The following is a 21,205-nucleotide window of genomic DNA, read 5'->3' on the forward strand; positions in this document are numbered from 1 at the left end:
GCCAAAGTGCCTGTCTGTTTAACGCATAAACAGACAATCATACTGCATTTACATTTACATTTAAGTCATTTAGCAGACGCTCTTATCCAGAGCGACTTACAAATTGGAAAGTTCATACATATTCATCCTGGTCCCCCCGTGGGGAATGAACCCACAACACTGGCGTTGCAAGCGCCATGCTCTACCAACTGAGCCACACGGGACCACTGCATGGTTGATGTTTATATTACTCTGTAATAATAATTGTATTCTAACCTTGTTAGTCTATACATTAGCAGGAAGGGAGGGCTGCTGGATTTGAGCATACCCACTGGGCACAGACGTCAATTCAACGTATATTCCACGTTGGTTCAACGTAATTCAATTGAATTGACGTGGAAACGACGTTGATTCAACCAGTTTGTGCCCAGTATGTGCCCACTGAGTGAATACAATTCGACAGTCAGTAGTCAGATACAGAGAGATATGAGGAGTAGTGACACATCGGGTGTATTGTGAGAGAGAGAGAGAGAGAGAGGTCAGGAGACCCAGCGAGAGCGTACTTTGAGTGGGGGAGGAAAGGTGTATCGCTGCTCATCCATTCTGTTGCCCTGAGAAAGGGAGAGAGAGAAACACACAGAGAGAGAGAGAGGGAGAGAGAGAGAGAGAGACGAAGATAATTGTCACACGCTAGTTACACATGACAGATGATGTTACATTCCAAACCCAGGTCATCAGAGGTCCAGAGATGTTCATCATCATTACTGATTCACAGCCATGTCGTACGTCTTATCTGACAGATTAGTTACATTTGAATTCACAGTTTTAGAGGAAGTAACAAAGTACAGGGAGGACTAATCATATTATCAACAGACAAAGAGGTTACAAAGCCATCCATATGTTTATACAGATAGCAGGCAGAAGAGCAAAGGGATGCAGAGTGGGGAGTTGGGGAGAGATAGGTAGGGAGATGCACAACAGAGCAGTCAGTTAACAGCTATCTGGACAGAAAGGCATGGAAGCAGTAATAACCCCTTTGGGGCTGTGTCACACAGACTTGGCATACGAACAGTACGTGGCCTGAAATTCCCATACTGTCGCTCAGTCCATGAGTGTGCACAGATACTGGCTACAGACCTATGGGTAAAGGACTGACCATGTGAGGGCTGTGAGTCTGTCTGATATGATGGAGCAGATAGTTGCTGCTGTGAGTTTGATGTGTTTGATATGCGGTCTGTTATTGAGGAGAAGCGGAATCCCTGGAGCATCTGACATACAAACTGACGAGGAATCTTCTGTTCAAAGAAATTGTTTTATACATAACTATGTCAACATACATACAGAATAAAAACACAAGCCCATACATAACATCCCCAAGCTCAAATATTATGTATATGTTTATGAATAATAATCCTTAAGAAATAGAGAAGGAATTAATTCTCTATACAGACTTTGTATTACAGCTCTTACAATGAAGTCATATGTTACTTTATATGACCCTGTAATAAAAATGTACCTTCAGACAGTGTAAAAAGCACACCCTGTTCACCAATGTTGGTACTGTATCAAACACGGTCTTGCCTTATGATAAGTAGTAAAATGCTGTAATGTTAACCAATATTCCTCTAGTTTGTGCATGGAGGCTGGCTACAGTTTTCAAAGGCCAGGGGACAGGGGGTTATTAAGGCTCTCTGAAGTGAGGTAATTAGCTGAGGGTCTGGGAATAAGCATCAAGAGAGTGGCTGTCCAAAGTCAGGCACACTGCTCGTGTCCAGACATCTCCTCTCCAACACTGTCTGTCCCAGCTCTGCTAACCTTCAGTACAGAGCACAGGTAAGTCAAGCCGTTGTTACAGGAGAGCATAGCCAAAAAAGCAGCATTTACAGTAAAAGAGACTAAATCACTGGTTAGTGTACATTGCCTAGCTTAGAAACATGAGTTAATAAAGGAACAGCAAGAGATCCAAAATACATTACCTGCATCTTCTCAATCATTTCAAATAAACCTGTGGTCTGGAGAGAGGAGAATGAGATGAGGTGGAAATTAAACTCTATTCAGTATTCTATCAGCGTTAGCGTGGTATGTGTTCCCATTGTATAACAAACTGAGTCTAAGGACTGACTGTGTGAACTTTCTACTATAAAATATTATTTCATAGAACCATCACATAATTAATTTGTTACACATTAGTTCTCCATGGCATTGCACATCTGGCCCTGCGGAAACACACACTCATTGTTTTCTTCCCCTCAGAAGTGAGATGAATCTTTCAGTGGAATAATCCTTTAAAAAAAACTGTTTACATCTTTACAACAGATACATAAATCCCCAGTGTGATAAACATAAACTGATACAGTATATTGAAGGGCCTGGCGTGTGAGCCTGAATGGAGAAACACATCTCATCTCACAGAGAGTCTTGTCTGAGCCACAGCTTTCTTCCCTTTGATGATACTGTTTAAGATAATGTTCCATGACAATAGCAACAACAAAATGATAGTATGTCAGCATGTCTGAGTCTCGTTGGGTTGTAAATCTATATGCTAGGAGATGGTCTGCATCATGCTCAGTCTAGGCAGGTTGCCAGCACACGATTCATCAACATCAAGATGGAAGATGCTGTATCTTCCATGCAGCATCAAGTACGATGCAGTGACATGTTATGTAGGACTATAACGTCCTAAAGGAATTTTGGCATCGTCCATTTCAGAGTTTCAACACTTTACTGGACTTTTTAACAGATTCCATCTGTGTGAACTAATCCGCCCCTCCCTGGTTGAAGTGGACCCTGTTTCATAGTCAACACACCGAAGTAAAGAATGCTTCAACATGTAATAGTATTCCCTCACCATTTCACATGCTGAGAAGTTCAGACATGTCACCTTTGATGTTTTCAAATTGTAGTTGATTAGGGTTGGTACTCAGTATCTTAACAGACGGCAGTCTGGATAACACAAAAGTATGAGAATTACGGTCTCAAAAGATGTCAGAATCCAAAAGGCACACTCACTCAAGGCTGACATGACCAACCAGTTTGTGTACAGTACTATATGATCTGAGTGTCCAGAGTGAGTATCAGTCCTCCGCCATATGCAAACAAAAGTCTGCAACAGTACAAACTAGTACTAACCCTAAAGATAAACATCACTGACCTGGAAAACACACTGTTGAAAACGATGACACTGTCAAAACAGTATGGCCAGCTGAACTATTCAGAGACACATGACATCCTCATTGTCTACATACAGAACAGTCAACTGTCAGAAACACAACTGGAATATGTATACATTATAGGATTTTTCTTAAAGGCACAAATACATTTACAGCATATTGCCTTTACCACTAAATGAACAAGGAACAATCAACATGGTAGTATTCCATAATACTGACCTGGATTTGAACCGGCAATAACCCAAGCTTCTCATCTAAAGAAAGTTCAGTGAATGAGCTCTTTGAATTAAATCTACAAACAACGGTCCTCGTCTTCTTGAAGCCTGGTTTGTTGTAATGTTGTAATGTAGGCCTACTGTACTTTTATAATAATATGAGAGGGTTAAATCATTCATTTTTGATATGCTAACGTTACTTGATGAAGACATTTTGTTAGCTTTAGTTACCAGTAACTCTGTGCTTTTGTCTTGAAGCTAAAATGTATTGAGTGTAGCCTACAGACTAGAAAAAATTACTTTAATTGTACACACATGCTTGTGAATTGTTGCATTATTCAACAGTATAATATGGTTCTGTTCCAATAATTAATAGTGTAGGCCTAATATAGTTTGTGATGCTTAGCCTCCTGTCTAGTGGCTACTGTGACATTTAAGATACTTTTGAGCTGCGAAGCAAGAACGTCAACCGAAACCTCTCTCAGCTCGTGACATTCCAGTCACTAATGTGATTTGAAAAGTGTATTACATTTACATTTAAGTCATTTAGCAGACGCTCTTATCCAGAGCGACTTACAAATTGGAAAGTTCATACATATTCATCCTGGTCCCCCCGTGGGGAATGAACCCACAACCCTGGCGTTGCAAGCGCCATGCTCTACCAACTGAGCCACACGGGACCACGTGTGTGTATGTACATATTATGTAAATTGACATTTCAACCCGATAACTCTCTTCGGTGAGAATAAGCCCTTTATGCTTACTCTAGTCCTAATACTTCATACAATCAAAAGAAGAGATCTCTGTCAGAGGTGTGACTAATCTACCCAAGTACTTACTTCGCTGGGTCTCCTCCATGGTCCCACTGTCACCAGTGGAGCATTGAGATGAATCTGACTTTTAGACATTTTCAAAGTAGACTATTTTCCAAGGAAAAATCCTGCAGCTGAAAAATGATTCAGAGTCCCTGGTTTGTGAGTTCAACTGTTAAGTTCAAGTGTCCAGGATTAGAAGAACACATTGCCTGGTGCGTCTTTGTCCAGCCCCAGAGACATGCCTGTATTCCACTGTGGTACTGCAGAGTTCCTCACCCACAGCACAGTGACTCCCCAAACGACTACAGCCATGACCAAGAGTCACAGAGGAGGCAGAGGTGGTGACAGACTCAAGGAATCCTCAACTGCATGTTTGTATAATGAGTATGTCCGTAGGTGTGTGTCGTAGGTTGTTCAGCGATTCTCAGTTAAAAATTGTGTCTTTTTACGCTATCTTTGTCTCTCTGTCACTATCTAGGAAGTAGAAAGGGAGGTAATGCATTCCCGAAAGAGCACTGTGTGTACAACACTCCTCCTCTCGCTCTGTGTGTCTGGCAGATGGCCAGAGGTGGAGCATGGTCCTACTCCTCAGGCCATGATGTTCTCTACAGCTCAGACAAGTCCCTGCAGCACCCGCCTACCCACACTGGAGCTAGGGTAGTTGTGGGCGCTGCTTCACTTTAGAGAGACAATGTTTTGGGCTCATATAGCTACGAATAACTTTATTGTAATACAATTGTAGGCGTACATCAACTGCCATAATTTCAATGAAATTCCTTTCACTTTTTTGGGCTGCTCATTATAACAAAGCTGGATCAAAGAGAAAGGGAATAGAATAGAGAAATAACACTATAAGATCTCATCCCACATATGGCATATTTCCACTAAGGACTTACCCCAATGTTTTACCCAAAATGGCTCACTTTTGTGTTTCCACCTCCACGGCCTGGCTCCAGTATCTCTCTGGGCCATGGCCTCAGTGGACCTGCTCTGACTGGACCAAGGCCCTGGACACTGGTACTTTTCAGCTGTCATTTACATAAATGGCTAACCGGGTACATTGGTTAACACCTCCCACCATTAACATCTCACAAAAAAACTGTCTTGATGATGCAGAGATTGTTGATACTGCTCTTTACAAGTCCTCGGTATCAGCCCAGTTCCCCAAAAATAATACTAGAGCTGATATTAACATAATGACTGGTGACACACTGATGCTGTACTGGAAAACACCCAATAGTGTAACACAGGAAGAAGAGCAAAGCCAGCCAGCCAGCCGGTCTGAGAGGTGGCCCACAGGGAACACCACATCACTTCAATGTGGATAATTGGGTAATATTTGGTTGAGACGTTGATCAATGAGATTACAACCTATATTCAGCCACTCAAAAAGACAGCCAAAAGTTAGCTGAATATTCAGTGTGTTATCACTATGTTTTCAACCATCTGAAAGCACAATAAAATTCCAATTGAAAAACAATGTCTGATTTTTTTATTTAATTGTCACCCAAATGCCTATCACTGTGCTTTCAACCATTTAAAAGCACAGCAAAGTTCAAATGGTAATATAATGTTAGATATTTAGCTGATTTATATTTGACAGAATAATGTGCTATCCACTGTGCTTCAATCAGTTTGTGCCCAGTGGGGGAGGAGTAAACAGCAGTGTGGGATCTGCCTGGCTCAGCCTCAGTTATAATGCCCTGTATGCAGGCCTAGTGCAGGTGTCAGAGCTGGGACCTCTCCTTAGAAAAGACCAATAGGCCTATCATTAGGATAAGGAGCAATAACTCCTCTCTCTACCAGACCTGTTTGTCAGCTGCTACTCAACTCCACTCACCCACCGTCTGTCTTTCTGAGCTACTCGTTAAAACTTTGGAGAGAAGTATCTCTATCTGTGCATACAGTACATCAGCTGGGTCCAGAGTCCTGGACACTACATAATACATTACATAATACACTACATAATACAACACATAATACAATACATAACAAAATACATAACAAAATACACTATTCAATACATAATAAACTACATAATACCACACATAATAAAATACATAATAAACTACATAATACCAGACATAATACACTACATAATAAAATACATAATACACTACATAATACAATACAATACAATACATAATACACTACATGATACAATAGATAATACACTACATCATACAATACTGTCATGACGTTGGGTTGGGGGTAGGTTTACGACAGTCATAAATACCTCTTTCCCCCTTTTTCTCTCTCCCCACTATAACTGATGTGACATAAGGAAACCCATGGGTTAACATAGAGATTCTGGGTAACATCAGAAGTTGGGGGAAATGAACTATATTCTGGTAATCCAACCAACTGTACATTTGCGGTGGTACTTAAGGTATATTATGTCAGTTCGGTTGCCCTCTGACACATTCTCATCAATGATAGAATGACATAAACGCTACTGTGAAAAGTCTAAACGTCAGAGGTATCGGATTCACATGGAATTGTTGTTTAATTCAAATGTTTGAATATGACATTGTTTGTGAAGAGGTGAAATGTAATTTTACCTTCCAAATGAGAGATCTGTGTTTTCATAAATTTGGCTTCTCCTCAACCAGGGGCCCGCCCCTGTGAAGAGACCTGGGTAATAGACTTTTCAGACACACCCCTCTACCTCCACTATATAAAGCCAGTGACAAAAATGTAACTTCCTGTTCCGGGTACATTTTGGATGACGATCCGATGTCAAGATGGTTCAGACAATAACTACAGAACTAGGCCAACATCAGCATGGACTTTGATTGTGAATGGTATGAACTTTGAACTCGTGTTCACTACAGAAGTGATATCTCCTAGCCGTTGAGTTGGCAACAGCTGCTACAAACGCAGGTTAGGAAGGACAGTCCGAGTATCCCGTCTTCCACACACAACGTTACTACAAAGTATCCCGTGACAACCAGAGACATTCTCCAAAGGACAGAGGACTCGGGTTGGCGATACGTTCTTCCATCTACCACCAACCTACTGAAGCGCAGCTCAGAGTAAATATGTATTGCATTTTCTTTCTCAAATGGGCGGTAATTTAGAATGCATCAGATACTGATTTACGAGAGCACAGCTCGCCTATGTTCCAGTCTCCCGCTCTTTCACTAAAATCCCGCCCCTTCCCTTTGTGTAACAAGCTGTCATATCTATTCCGCCCGCTAGGGACGTTTTCTGTATGACGTAATTTGTGATCAAGTTATGATCTAATTGTATATGTGTGATTCTGTGTGATTAGTTAGGTATTTAGTAAATAAATAATTAAACCCAATTTTGTATTGCTGATTCAACTTGTTAGCCAGGATTCTTGCAGATAATCAAGGACTTACAACTTTCAGATGAGACTGAATAAAATGACGATTAATGTGACGGCTATTCAGTAAAATATTACAAAATCTTTAAGAGTTTATTCGAAAGATAACAGCTCTATAAATATTATTTCGTGGTGTCCCTCTCTAGTTAATTAATATTTACATGATTTAGTTCAATCAGGTGATAATAATTACGGAGAAATTATTTTATAGAATAGCATGTCATAGCAATCAATCTGGCATAGTCAAAGACACGACAATACATAATAAAATACATAATACCACACATAATAAACTACATAATACCACACATAATACCACACATAATAAAATACATAATAAAATACATAATACAATACATAATAAACTACATCCTACAATACATAATACAATACATAATAAACTACATAATACTCTACATAATAAACTACATAATACAATACATAATACATACTACAATACATAATAAAATACATAATACATTACATACTACAATAGATAATACACTACATAATACAATACACTACATAATAAAATACATAATACCACACATAATAAACTACATAATACAATACATAATACAATATATATTACAATACATAATAGACTACATAATACCATACATAATACACTACATCATACACTACATAACAAAAAACATAATACAATACATAATAAAATACATAATACAATACATAATACAATACATAATAAACTACATAGTACCAGACATAATACACTACATAATACAATACATAATACAATACATAATAAAATACATAACACAATACATAATAAAATACACAATACAATACATAATAAACTACATAATACCACACATAATACACTACATAATACACTACATAATACACTACATAATACAATAGATAATACACTACATAATACAATAGATAATACACTACATAATACAATACACTATATAATAAAATACATAATAAACTACATAATACCACACATAATACACTGCATAATACAATACATAATAAACGACATAATACCAGACATAATACACTACATAATGCAATACATAATACACTACATAATACAATACAATAGATAATACACTACATAATGCATTACACTACATAATAAAATACATAATACAATACATAATAAACTACATAATACTACACATAATACACTACATAATACGATACATAATACAATACATAATACAATACATAATACAATACAAATTATATGCAAATAACCGTCATGCTCTAAAGTGTTCTTTTATAATTTTTCTTAATCTGGTTTTATTGCTAGCTTGAGTTACCTGGGGTGACAGAGAGTTGAACAGACAGTTCAGTACCTTTAACCCATCAACAAGTCACACAAAGGCCAATAGTGATGCAGTCAATCTCTCCTCAACTTTGAGCCAGCTTTGAGATTGACATGCATACCACTGACATTTGCCCTTCGTGTACATCTAAGTGCAATATGTGCTACTCTGCTCTGTACCAACTACAATTTTCCTATGTCCTTCTTTGCCGCACGTGACCACACAACTGGGCAGTAATCCAGGTGTGACAAAGCTAGGTCCTACACGACCTGTCTGGTGGATTAGATGTCAAGAAAGTAGAGCAACGCCTTATCATGGACAGACCTCTTCCCATTTTAGCAACCATTGAGTCTATATGTTTTGACCATGATAGCTTGCTATCTAGGGTTACACAGAGTAGTTTAGTCTCCTCAACTTGCTCAATCGTCACATTATTCAGTAATATATCTGGATGAGGTTTAGTTTTTGAGATATTTAGCACCTGCCTATTGCTGTTTACCCGTTCAAAAACTGACTGGAGCTCTATGTTAAGAGTGTCACTTATTTATTTTATTGTCGTAGCTGGAATATGTACTGTACAGTTGAGTCATCAGCGTACACAGACAGACAGGCTTTATTCAAGGTCAGTGGAAGGTCATTAGTAAAAACAATGATGGCCCAAGTCGGCTGCCCTGCAGTACATAACTCAACCGAATGCTTCCATTAAAGAAAATCCTCTGGTTCTCCTAGATGGGTAGGATGCAAGTCCATGACACCGAAGATTTTTCAGCAATAGGTTATGATCAATCTCCCACAATCTTCTGATTATCAGTTTCTTTCAGCCAATCATCAGTGTCATTGCCGAGCATGTTGAGTGCCCTTCCTTATAAGTACGCTGAAAGTCTGTTGTTAATTCGTTTTCTGTAAAATAACATTGTATTTGATCAAACACATTTCTTCCCGAAAGTTTGCTAAGCACCGGTAATAGGCTGATTGGTTAGCTGTTTGAACCACTAAAGAGTGCTTTGCTGAAAGCGGAACGACCTTTGCCTCCCTTCAGGCCTGAGGGCACACACCGTCTTGTAAGCTTAAATTGAAGATGTGGCAAACAGGAGTAGCAATGTATTCCGCTACCAACTTCAGCAATTTACCATCCAGGTTGTCGGCACCAGGTGGCTTGTCCTTATTAATAGATAGAAGAAAATCACCTCTTCCACACCAACTTTGCGGAACTCAAAACTACAGTGCTTGTCTTTCATTATTTGTTCCGTTATGCATGAATAGGCACAGCGGTTGTTGGTGCATCATGCCTAAATTCGCTAATCTTGTCAACAAAATAGTTATTAAAGTGGTTGGCAACATCAAAGGGTTTTGTTATGAACAAACCATCTGCCTATATGAAGGATGGAGCTGAGCTAGCTTTTTTGCCCAGAATTTCCTTTAAGTTACTCCAGAGCTTTTTACTATCATTCTTTATATCATATATCTTTGTACCATAGTATAGTTTCTTCTTCTTTTTGTTTAGTTTTGTACAATTTACTGTATGTTTGTCCAATCTGCTGTGTTGTGAGAATTATTTGCTATTCCCTTTGCCTCATCCTACTTTAGCCATAGAGTTTTTGGACTAGTACATCAAGTCATAGGGCTGACATCCTTCATAGATCTAACCATGGGGATTTGGCCGTTCTAACAGTCTGTTTCTTGATGGGCGCATGCCTTCATAAATGCTTCAAGTGCAGCGTCAGGTTGTTCCTCATTACACACATCCCACCAACAAATCTTTTTCACATCTTTGACATAGGAATAATTGCAAAACCTCTTGTATGGTCACTTATACACAATTTTAAGTCCAGTCTTTGGAACTTTTTTCTAGATATGGCTATTACATTATAATCACTACATCCGATGGGTGTGGATAATGCTTTAGACCAGCCGAATTAGTAAAGATGTGGTCAATACACGTGGATGATTTAGTTCCTATTCTTTTTGTAAATATCCTGGTAGGTTGACTGATAACCTGAACCAGATTGCTGGAATCAGCTTGAATCTTCTTTTTGAGTGGACAGCTTGATGACAAGCAGTTAATATTTAGGTCACCCAGAAAATATACCTATCTGTTGATATTACATACATTTTCGAGCATTTCACACATATAGTCCAAATACTGACTTTTAGCACTTGCTGGTCTATAGCAACTTCCTACGAGAATAGATGAACCTGTAGCCATATTACTTCTACATCATCTGACATGAGATCCTCTGCAGCCTAACAGGAATATGACTCTGGGCATATATAGCAACATCTCCTACATTTGCATTTCTATCTTTCCTGTAAATGCTATAACCATGTAGAGATACTACTGCATCATCAAAGGAATGATCTAAGTGTGTTTCAGAGATGAACAGAATATTAATGTATTCTGATGTTAGTAAGTTGTCAATTTCATGAGCCTTGTTTCTCAGAATACATACAGGATGTTAATATGGGCTGTTTTTAATCCTTTTCTGGGTTGCTTGTTTGTCTTGAGTACTATTCTGAGAGGCTGATCCAAGGTAGACATGTCAGGGATTTTGGCAATGAGGATAGCATGCTAGTTCGCATTGGCTAGGGAAACTGCCTCCTTCGTACTGAGACATAAAAACGGTATCCACAAGCTCATCTGACTGTGCGGAAGTAGATAAAGGGTCTCATTGCCAAAATCCTGAAGTATCCCTTTAACACACGTTCTTCTTATTGTAACGCTACAGATGACTGTAATGGTCCAATCCTTCACAGATGGGGTTAATTAGGGATTGGCCTGATTTCACCACAAGGCTCGCTGACTCTTGATCTGGTAAACCGTCCACGACTCCCTCTCTACTTCCTGCTTCTCACACTGTCTATCCATCCCCTCCTCAAGATTCATCCTTCTACTCTTGGTCTGCTACTTAGGTCTAATGTGGTGAAGGCCTACTCAAAGAACTATGCATGGGTGTTGGCTGGATTATCAAGGGAAGTGAATGATTCAAGTTAAATAACCCAATCTCAGAACACTCTGTCTTGATCTGTTTCTCGTTCTAACTATTCCATTCTGTTCAGCCAGTCAAGTGTAAGTCCTTCCTTTCTAAGTGTAGGTAATCCTCTTAAACCTCGCTGACATCATCAAGATTGTATCCTCTTAATCACCAAGCTCAGATACCTTTAACCTTTCTGAACCACCCATCCCGGTTTCGGGATAATTGTCATCAGCAACGCTGAATAGCATAGCGCCACAGTCAAATAATATTACTAGAAAATATTCATATTCATGAAATCACAAGTGCAATATTGCAAAACACAGCTTAGCCTTTTGTTAATCCACCTGTCGTCTCAGATTTTGAAATTATGCTTTACAGCGAAAGCAATACAAGCGTTTGTGTAAGTTTATCGATCGCTCGACAAAACATTAAGTACACTTAGCATCAGGTAACTTGGTCACGAAAATCAGAAAAGCAATCAAATGAATCGTTTACCTTTGATGATCTTCGGATGTTTTCACTCACCAGACTCCCAGTTAGACAACAAATGTTCCTTTTGTTCCATAAAGATATTTTTATATCCAAATACCTCCGTTCGTTTGGCACGTTATGCTTAGAAATCCACAGGAAAAAGTGGTCACGACAACGCAGACAAAAATTCCAGATAATATCCATAATGTCCACAGAAACATGTCAAACGTTTTTTATAATCAATCTTCAGGTTGTTTTTCAAATATCTATTCGATAATATATCAACCGGGAGTGTTGGATTTTCAATAGGACCGGGAGTAACAATGGCCGCCTTTCTCTGTTGCGCACAACTCACTCTGAGAGCCCCCACCTATCCACTTACGCAATGTGATCATTCTCGCTCATTTTTCAAAATAAAAGCCTGAAACTATGCCTAAAGGCTGTTGACACCTTAGGGAAGCCATAGAAAAAGGAATATGTTTGATATCCCTTTAAATGGGTGATAGGGATGCATAAGAACAGAGAGGTTTCAAAAACAGAGGCACTTCCTGATTGGATTTTCCTCAGGTTTTAGCCTGCAATATCAGTTTTGTTAAACTCACAGACAAAATGTTGACAGTTTTGGAAACTTTAGAGTGTTTTCTATCCTAATCTGACAATTATATGCACATTCTAGTTTCGGGGGCTGAGAAATAGGCAGTTTCAAATGGGTACGTGTTTTAGCCAAAAACGAAAATACTGCCCCCTACACTTAAGAGGTTTTAATCTAATACCTCCCAAAATATCTGAGACAGATTAGTTAGCCTTTCAGTTCAGATGTAAGACCTGTCAAAATGTATATATTATTTGAAATTGATCATTTGGAAATGGGTGCTGATGACAAGTATTTTGACAAGTACTATTGCCAAAATTTGAATTGTGAATGAATTTAGAGTTAGGTTGCCAAGTCACTGTAAGCCATAAGCAGTATAGTAGTACATTAGTAAGGTAGGTGACACATTGTGGTTTTGGGACAGGGTCATTTCACCTTCAGAATGAATATTATTCAGACAGGCTTTAGGGTAGAGAATAGAGACACACAGGACCAACAGTATGAGTACAGTCTCATGTTACACAGGGTGAGTACAGACAGAACAGACAGGGTGAGCACAGTCTCATGTTACACAGGGTGAGTACAGACAGAACAGACAGGGTGAGCACAGTCTCATGTTACACAGGGTCAGTACAGACAGAACAGAACAGACAGGGTGAGTACAGTCTCATGTTACACAGGATCAGTACAGACAGAACAGAACAGACAGGGTGAGTACAGTCTCATGTGACACAGGGTGAGTACAGACAGAATAGAACAGACAGGGTGAGCACAATCTCATGTTACACGGGGTCAGTACAGACAGAACAGAACAGACAGGGTGAGTACAGTCTCATGTTACACAGGGTGAGTACAGACAGAATAGAACAGACAGGGTGAGCACAGTCTCATGTTGCACAGGGTCAGTACAGACAGAACAGAACAGATATGGTGAGTACAGACAGATAGAACTGGCAGAACAGACATGGTGAGTACAGACAGACAAAACTGACAGGGTGAGTACGGTCTCAGGTTACACAGGGTCAGTACAGACAGAACAGAACAGATATGGTGAGTACAGACAGAACAGACACGGTGAGTACAGACAGACAGAACAGACAGGGTGAGTACAGACAGACATAACAGACATGGTGAGTACAGACAGACATAACAGACAGTACGAGTACAGACAGAACAGACAGGGTTAGTACAGACAGAACAGACAGGGTGAGTACAGACAGACAGAACAGACATGGCGAGTACAGGCAGAGAGAACAGACAGGGTGAGTACAGACAGACAGAACAGACAGGGCGAGTACAGGCAGAGAGAACAGACAGGGTGAGTACAGACAGACATAACAGACATGGTGTCACGTTCCTGACCTTATTTTCCTTTGTTTAGCTTTGTTTAGTTGGTCAGGATGTGAGCTGGGTGGGCAGTCTATGTTATGTGTTTCTATGTTTAGGTTCATTGGAAATTAGCCTTATATGGTTCTCAATCAGGGGCAGGTGTTTGACGTTTCCTCTGATTGAGAACCATATTAAGGTAGGCTGTTCACACCGTTTGTTTGTGGGTGATTGTCTTCCGTGTCAGTGTTGTTACCACACGGGACTGTTTCGTTTGTTTAGTCGGTTCCTGTTCGTGCGTTCTTTGTGTTCTATAAGTTCTCATGTTCAGGTCTGTCTACGTCGTTTTGTTGTTTTGTAGTTATTCAAGTGTGCTTCGTGTTCGTCTTGTTTAATAAATCAACATGTATTCACCACAAGCTGCGTTTTGGTCCGATCCATGCTCCTCCTCAGATGAGGAGGAGAACAATCGTTACAGAATCACCCACCAACCAAGGATCAAGCAGCGTGGGAAAAAGCAGCAGCAGCGATCGCAGGATTTCTGGACATGGGAGGAAATACTGGACGGTAAAGGACAATGGGCACAACCTGGAGAATATCGCCGCCCTCGTGAAGAGCTGGAGGCAGCTAAAGCCGAGAGGCGGCGGTATGAGGAGGCAGCACGGAAGCAGGAGCAAAATCTGGACTACACTACGTGGGAGGAGATCGACAGGTGGGCGATCGACCCAGCGAGAAGGCCGGAGCCCGCCTGGGATTCTCTGGCGCAGTGTGAGGAGGGATACCGGCGAATGGAGGCAGCACGACGACGTGGTAGGAAGCCTGTAAGTCAAGCCCAAAAATGTATTGGGGGGGGGGGGGGGGGGGGGCTAAAGGGTAGTGTGGCGAAGTCAGGTAGGAGACCTGCGCCAACTTCCCGATCTTACCGTGGAGAGCGAGAGTACGGGCAGACACCGTGTTATGCGGTAGAGTGCACGGTGTCTCCTGTACGTGTGCATAGCCCGGTGTGGGTTATTCCACCTCCCCGCACTGGCAGGGCTAGATTGGGCATTGAGCCAGGTGTCATGAAGCCGGCCCAACGCATCTGGTCTCCAGTGCGTCTCCTCGGGCCGGCATACATGGCACCAGCCTTACGCATGGTGTCCCCGGCTCGCCAAAACAGCCCAGTGCGGGTTATTCCACCTCCCCGCACTGGTCGGGCTACGGGGAGCATACAACCAGGTAAGGTTGGGCAGGCTCGGTGCTCAAGGGAGCCAGTACGCCTGCACGGTCCGGTATATCCGGCGCCACCTCCCCGCCCCAGCCCAGTACCACCAGTGCCAACACCACGCACCAGGCTTCCTGTGCATCTCCAGAGCCCTGTTCCTCCTCCACGCACTAGCCCTATGGTGCGTGTCTCCAGCCCGGTACCACCAGTTCCGGCACCACGCACCAAGCCTCCTGTGCGTCTCCAGAGTCCTGTGCGTCCTGTTGCTGCTCCCCGCACTAGCCTTAAGGTGCGTGTCCTTAGCCCGGTACCTCCAGTTCCGGCACCACGCACCAGGCCTACAGTGCACCTCAGCCGGCCAGAGTCTGCCGTCTGCCCAGTGGCGCCTGAACTGCCCGTCTGCCCAACGCCGTCTGAGCTGTCCATCTGCCAAGCGCCGCCTGCGCTGCCCGTCTGTACTGAGCCTTCAAAGCCGCCCGTCTGTCCTGAGCCTTCAAAGCCACTCGTCTGTCCTGAGCCTTCAAAGCCGCCCGTCTGTCCTGAGCCTTCAGAGCCGCCAGTCTGTCCTGAGCCTTCAGAGCCGTCCACCAGACAGGAGCCGCCAGAGCCTTCCGCCAGACAGGAGCCGCCAGAGCCTTCCGCCAGACAGGAGCCGCCAGAGCCTTCCGCCAGACAGGGGCCGCCAGAGCCTTCCGCCAGACAGGAGCAGCCAGAGCCTTCCGCCAGACAGGAGCAGCCAGAGCCTTCCGCCAGACAGGAGCAGCCAGAGCCTTCCGCCAGACAGGAGCAGCCAGAGCCGTCAGCCAGACAGGAGCAGCCAGAGCCGTCAGCCAGCCATGAGCAGCCAGAGCCGTCAGCCAGCCATGAGCAGCCAGAGCCGTCAGCCAGCCATGAGCAGCCAGAGCCGTCAGCCAGCCATGAGCAGCCAGAGCCGTCAGCCAGCCATGAGCAGCCAGAGCCGTCAGCCAGCCATGAGCAGCCAGAGCCGTCAGCCAGCCATGACCAGCCAGAGCCGTTAGACAGTCCGGAGCTGCCCCTCAGTCCGGAGCTGCCCCTCAGTCCGGAGCTGCCCCTCAGTCCGGAGCTGCCCCTCAGTCCGGAGCTGCCCCTCAGTCCGGTGCTGCCCCTCAGTCCGGTGCTGCCTCTCAGTCCGGTGCTGTCCCTTAGTCCGGTGCTGTCCCTTAATCCAGGTGGGTTAATTTGGAGGGTGGGCATTGGGAGGAGGCTACGGAAGCGGGGATTGACTATGGTGGGGTGGGGACAACGTCCAGAGCCAGAGCCGCCACCGTGGACAGATGCCCACCCAGACCCTCCCCTATAGGTTCAGTTTTGCGGCCAGAGTCCGCATCTTGGGGGGGCGGGGTACTGTCACGTTCCTGACCTTATTTTCCTTTGTTTAGCTTTGTTTAGTTGGTCAGGATGTGAGCTGGGTGGGCAGTCTATGTTATGTGTTTCTATGTTTAGGTTCATTGGAAATTAGCCTTATATGGTTCTCAATCAGGGGCAGGTGTTTGACGTTTCCTCTGATTGAGAACCATATTAAGGTAGGCTGTTCACACCGTTTGTTTGTGGGTGATTGTCTTCCGTGTCTGTGTTGTTACCACACGGGACTGTTTCGTTTGTTTAGTCGGTTCCTGTTCGTGCGTTCTTTGTGTTCTATAAGTTCTCATGTTCAGGTCTGTCTACGTCGTTTTGTTGTTTTGTAGTTATTCAAGTGTGCTTCGTGTTCGTCTTGTTTAATAAATCAACATGTATTCACCACAAGCTGCGTTTTGGTCCGATCCATGCTCCTCCTCAGATGAGGAGGAGAACAATCGTTACACATGGTGAGTACAGACAGACATAACAGACATTGCGAGTACAGACAGAACAGACAGGGTGAGTACAGGCAGACATAACAGACAGGGTGAGTACAGACAGAACAGACAGGGTGAGTACAGGCAGACATAACAGACCGGGTGAGTACAGGCAGACATAACAGACAGGGTGAGTACAGACAGACAGAACAGACATGGTGAGTACAGACATAACAGACAGGGTGAGTACAGACAGACAGAACAGACATGGTGAGTACAGACATAACAGACAGGGTGAGTACAGACAGACATAACTGACAGAACAGACAGGGTGAGTACAGACACAGAGAACATAGGGTAAGTGAGTGTAGGTTATGCTGGGGGGTGAAAGCTGATGACGGGTGTCCACAGCACACAAACCCAAACCTCTCCTACCCCACCCTCCCCTCCTACCTTGAGAAACGGTGGAGCGGTGTACGGGAGTGGGGACAGCGAGGGCTGGAACAGCGGTGGCTCTAGTGTGGTAGAGATCCGGGGGTCACCCCCATTTTGTTTCCTACAAACACAGAAACACACAGAGAGAAACATGAACATCAGACAGATCAGAATAAGTCCCTCATATCACACTGAGGTCATGAGGGGAGAGAAGGGGAATAAATAATGTGTCTGGGTTCTAGGGTTAGAATCCCTTACAACTGCAACACAACACAACACAATACACAGCTATTTAGGAAACACTGGCTGCAGCGTGGTGCCCATTCTGGGAAGCATCACAATGGCCTACGGTGTAAACAGTAAACTGAGGTTGAAGAGCAGTATGAAGAGACTGAGTAATCCAATATCATTCTACATCCTCGTCTCTGCTCTGACTTCCTTCCTCTATTGTTCTGGCAGTAGGGTATTATTAGATAATAGATATGATGACTCAGTGACCGGAGGAAAATATATTGTATTACATTTCAGGCTGAATAAGGTTTCTGGGGATATGAGAGTTGAGCTAAAGGGTGACATTCAATATCTTGTAGAAACCAATACAAATACTGGACGAGCTTGAGACTGGAGAATATGTTACAGTCAACATTTCTGGTGAATACAAGAAATGTATTGCCATTTCTCCCTGATTGTGAATCCCACTGTGTCCAGATGAAGTTCAAGATTAAACTTGATTTGTCCCAGAGAGCAATTGGTTTTGCAGCAAAGGTGCATAAAACACAATATTAAACATACAAAATCCCCATGGAACACAATGACACAGTTATAGTGAATACAATGATATTGCTAGTACATCAAGTCATAGGGCTGACATCCATCAATACGCATACACTATATATACACAAAAGCATGTGGACACCCCTTCAAATTAGTGGATTCTGCTATTTCAGCCACACCCGTTGCTGACAATCAATCAATCACATTTATTTATAAAGCCCTTCTTACATCAGCTGATGTCACAAAGTGCTGTACAGAACCCCAGCCTAAAACCCCAAACAGCAAGCAATGCAGTTGAAGAAGCACGGTGGCTAGGGAAAACTCCCTAGAAAGACCAGAACCTAGGAAGAAACCTAGAGAGGAACCAGGCTATGAGGGGTGGCCAGTCCTCTTCTGGCTGTGCCGGGTGGAGATTATAACAGAACATGGCAGGTGTATAACAGAACGGTATAAAATCGAGCACACAGACATGCAATCTCCATAGACAAACATTGGCATTAGAATGGCCTTACTGAAGAGCTCATTGACTTTCAATGTGGTACCGACATAGGATGCCACTTTTCCAACAAGTCAGTTTGTAAAATTTCTGCCCTACTAGAGCTGTCCCAGTGAACTGTAAATGCTGTTATTGTGAAGTGGAAACGTCTAGGAGCAACAACGGCTCAGCCACGAGGTGGTAGGCCACACAAAATCACAGAACAGGACTGTCGAATGCTGAAGCGCGTAACAATCATCTGTCCTCGGTTGCAACACAACCAAGTTCCAAATTGCCTATGGAAGCAACATCAGCACAATAACTGTTTGCCTAAGATCACCATGAGCAATGCCAAGCATCGGCTGGAGTGGTGTGAAGCTTGCCGCCATTGGACTCTGGAGCAGTGGAAATGCGTTCTCTGGAGTGATGAATCGCTCTTCACCATCTGGCAGTCCGACGGACTAATCTGGGTTTGGCGTATACCAGGGAACGCTACCTGCCCCAATGCATAGTGTCAACTGTAAAGTTTGGTGGAGGAGGAATAATGGTCTGGGGCTGTTTTTCATGGTTCAAGCTAGGCCCCTTAGTTCCAGTGAAGGGAAATCTTAATACTACAGCATACAATTACATTCTAGATGATTCTGTGCTTCCAACTTTGTGGCAACAGTTTGGGGAAGGCCCTTTCCTGTTTCAGCATGACAATGCAATGCCCCCGTGCACAAAGCGAGGTCCACACAGAAATGGTTTGTCGAGATCGGTGAGGAAGAATTTTACTGGCCTGCACAGAGCCCTGACCTCAATCCTATCAAACACCTTTGGGATGAATTGGAACGGCAACTACGAGCCAGGCGTAATTGCCCAACATCAGTGCCCGACCTCACTAATGCTGTTGTGGCTGAATGGAAGCAAGTCCATGCAGCAATGTTCCAACATCTGGTGTAAAGCCTTCCCAGAAGAGTGAAGGCTGTTATAGCAGCAAAGAGAGGGCCAAATCCATATTAAAGCCTGTGATTTTGGAATAAGATGTTCGACGAGCAGGTGTCCACATACTTTTGGCCAATACCCCTAGATCATATGAACACACATACGCCATGGCAAAAAGTGAATAATTGCAGGAAATGAGCTATAAAACTGTATTTTTTTCTCTTTGCCAACAAGAGGTGTGAACAGTCCGGAAACACACTGTACCATGCACCACACACCACACACAAACTGTCAGAGCACATAAATAACAACGATATCACATCAGAGCAGTAGGGGAGACTCCTCTCTCCTCTCCTCTCTCCTTACTACCAGTATCATGAAACTCCTTAGTATCATGGCAAGGAAACAAAACACAAAGCAGATTTCACCTAATTAGGAAAACAGCCCTAATGTTGGAAACAAACATCATTATGTTCTCATCCAGAGTCACATGTATTTATTTTCCAAGCTACAGCACACAATATTCTACATACAGCAGGTTTTTAAAGGACCAAAGAGGTCTCTTTCATGTTTTCATTATTGCCCTGGAAAACGTATTGCTATACTGGTACCATCCCTACACATTACATATGCTCTGTGCACCTGCCTGCTGCCTGCCTGCCTGCCTGCCTGCCTGCCTGCCTGCCTGCTGCCTGCCTGCCTGCCTGCCTGCTACGTGCCTCTACGTAAAACTCCTGCATATCAGTTTGTAGGAAGCACTAAGCTGCCAAGCTTCACCCCCCCCCCCCCACACCACAACAACACAACACAGATTGCATAACAAATCCAACCTATATATAATGCTACAGAATGAAATCAGAGGGTCATAAAGTAAAAGCGGTAGGTTCTATCAGAACAAACATGATGAAACAGAAATAAGAGCAAAGTAAGTTACTCACTCTGTGTCAGCTGTGAGCAGTGTTGCTCCTGGATAAATGTATCAGAGACCAGTTAAAAAGCAGATGGCTAGGACTCTCTCTCTCTCTGCCTCTGCCTGTCACACACCTGCTCTCTCACGCATTCCCTTTCTCTTTATTTCTCTCTGTCAATGCTCTTAGCTCTCTTCTCCTTTCTCCCCCCTTCTGACACGGTGCCCCTCCCCGCTCATACTGGGACTGGGAGAAAGAAATAAAAGAGAGAGAGAAGGGAGAGAGTGAAGCCTGCCGCTCTGAGTTTTCTAGAGGTGTGTTCTCTTCTCCTCTGAATACACCTCACCTTAATTAAACAACGTGCCTCACTAGCTAGGACGGTTGCTCCGGCAACCAAATCAGATGAGTCTCCCCCGACAACGGGACAGACGCATGCAAAAGCACACACACAGGCATGCGCGCATCCACGCACTCACGCACGCACCCACGCACCTAA

The 21,205-nt window shown here is 43.2% G+C and overlaps 1 protein-coding gene across 10 annotated transcripts in view; it reads right to left on the minus strand.

Annotated features, from left to right (window-relative positions):
- LOC139557483 (rap1 GTPase-activating protein 1-like) overlaps positions 1 to 21,205 on the minus strand; it is a 129,735-nt gene that overhangs the window by 25,125 nt on the left and 83,405 nt on the right. For 7 of the 10 annotated variants that reach the window (XM_071372368.1, XM_071372361.1, XM_071372366.1 and 4 more), the window contains 3 exons: positions 17,647 to 17,749; positions 1,956 to 1,991; positions 543 to 590 (listed from right to left, as the gene is read on the minus strand). In XM_071372368.1, coding sequence (XP_071228469.1) covers positions 543 to 590; positions 1,956 to 1,973 — 66 coding nt within the window. In that variant the 5' untranslated portion in view covers positions 1,974 to 1,991; positions 17,647 to 17,749. Of the gene's footprint in view, positions 1 to 542; positions 591 to 1,955; positions 1,992 to 4,203; positions 5,661 to 17,646; positions 17,750 to 20,739; positions 21,019 to 21,205 lie in introns of those variants that run through there. The other 3 variants (XM_071372369.1, XM_071372367.1, XM_071372364.1) reach the window with 3 other exon arrangements.

The sequence above is a fragment of the Salvelinus alpinus genome, chromosome 28, assembly GCF_045679555.1.
Source record: "Salvelinus alpinus chromosome 28, SLU_Salpinus.1, whole genome shotgun sequence".
NCBI lineage: Eukaryota > Metazoa > Chordata > Actinopteri > Salmoniformes > Salmonidae > Salvelinus > Salvelinus alpinus.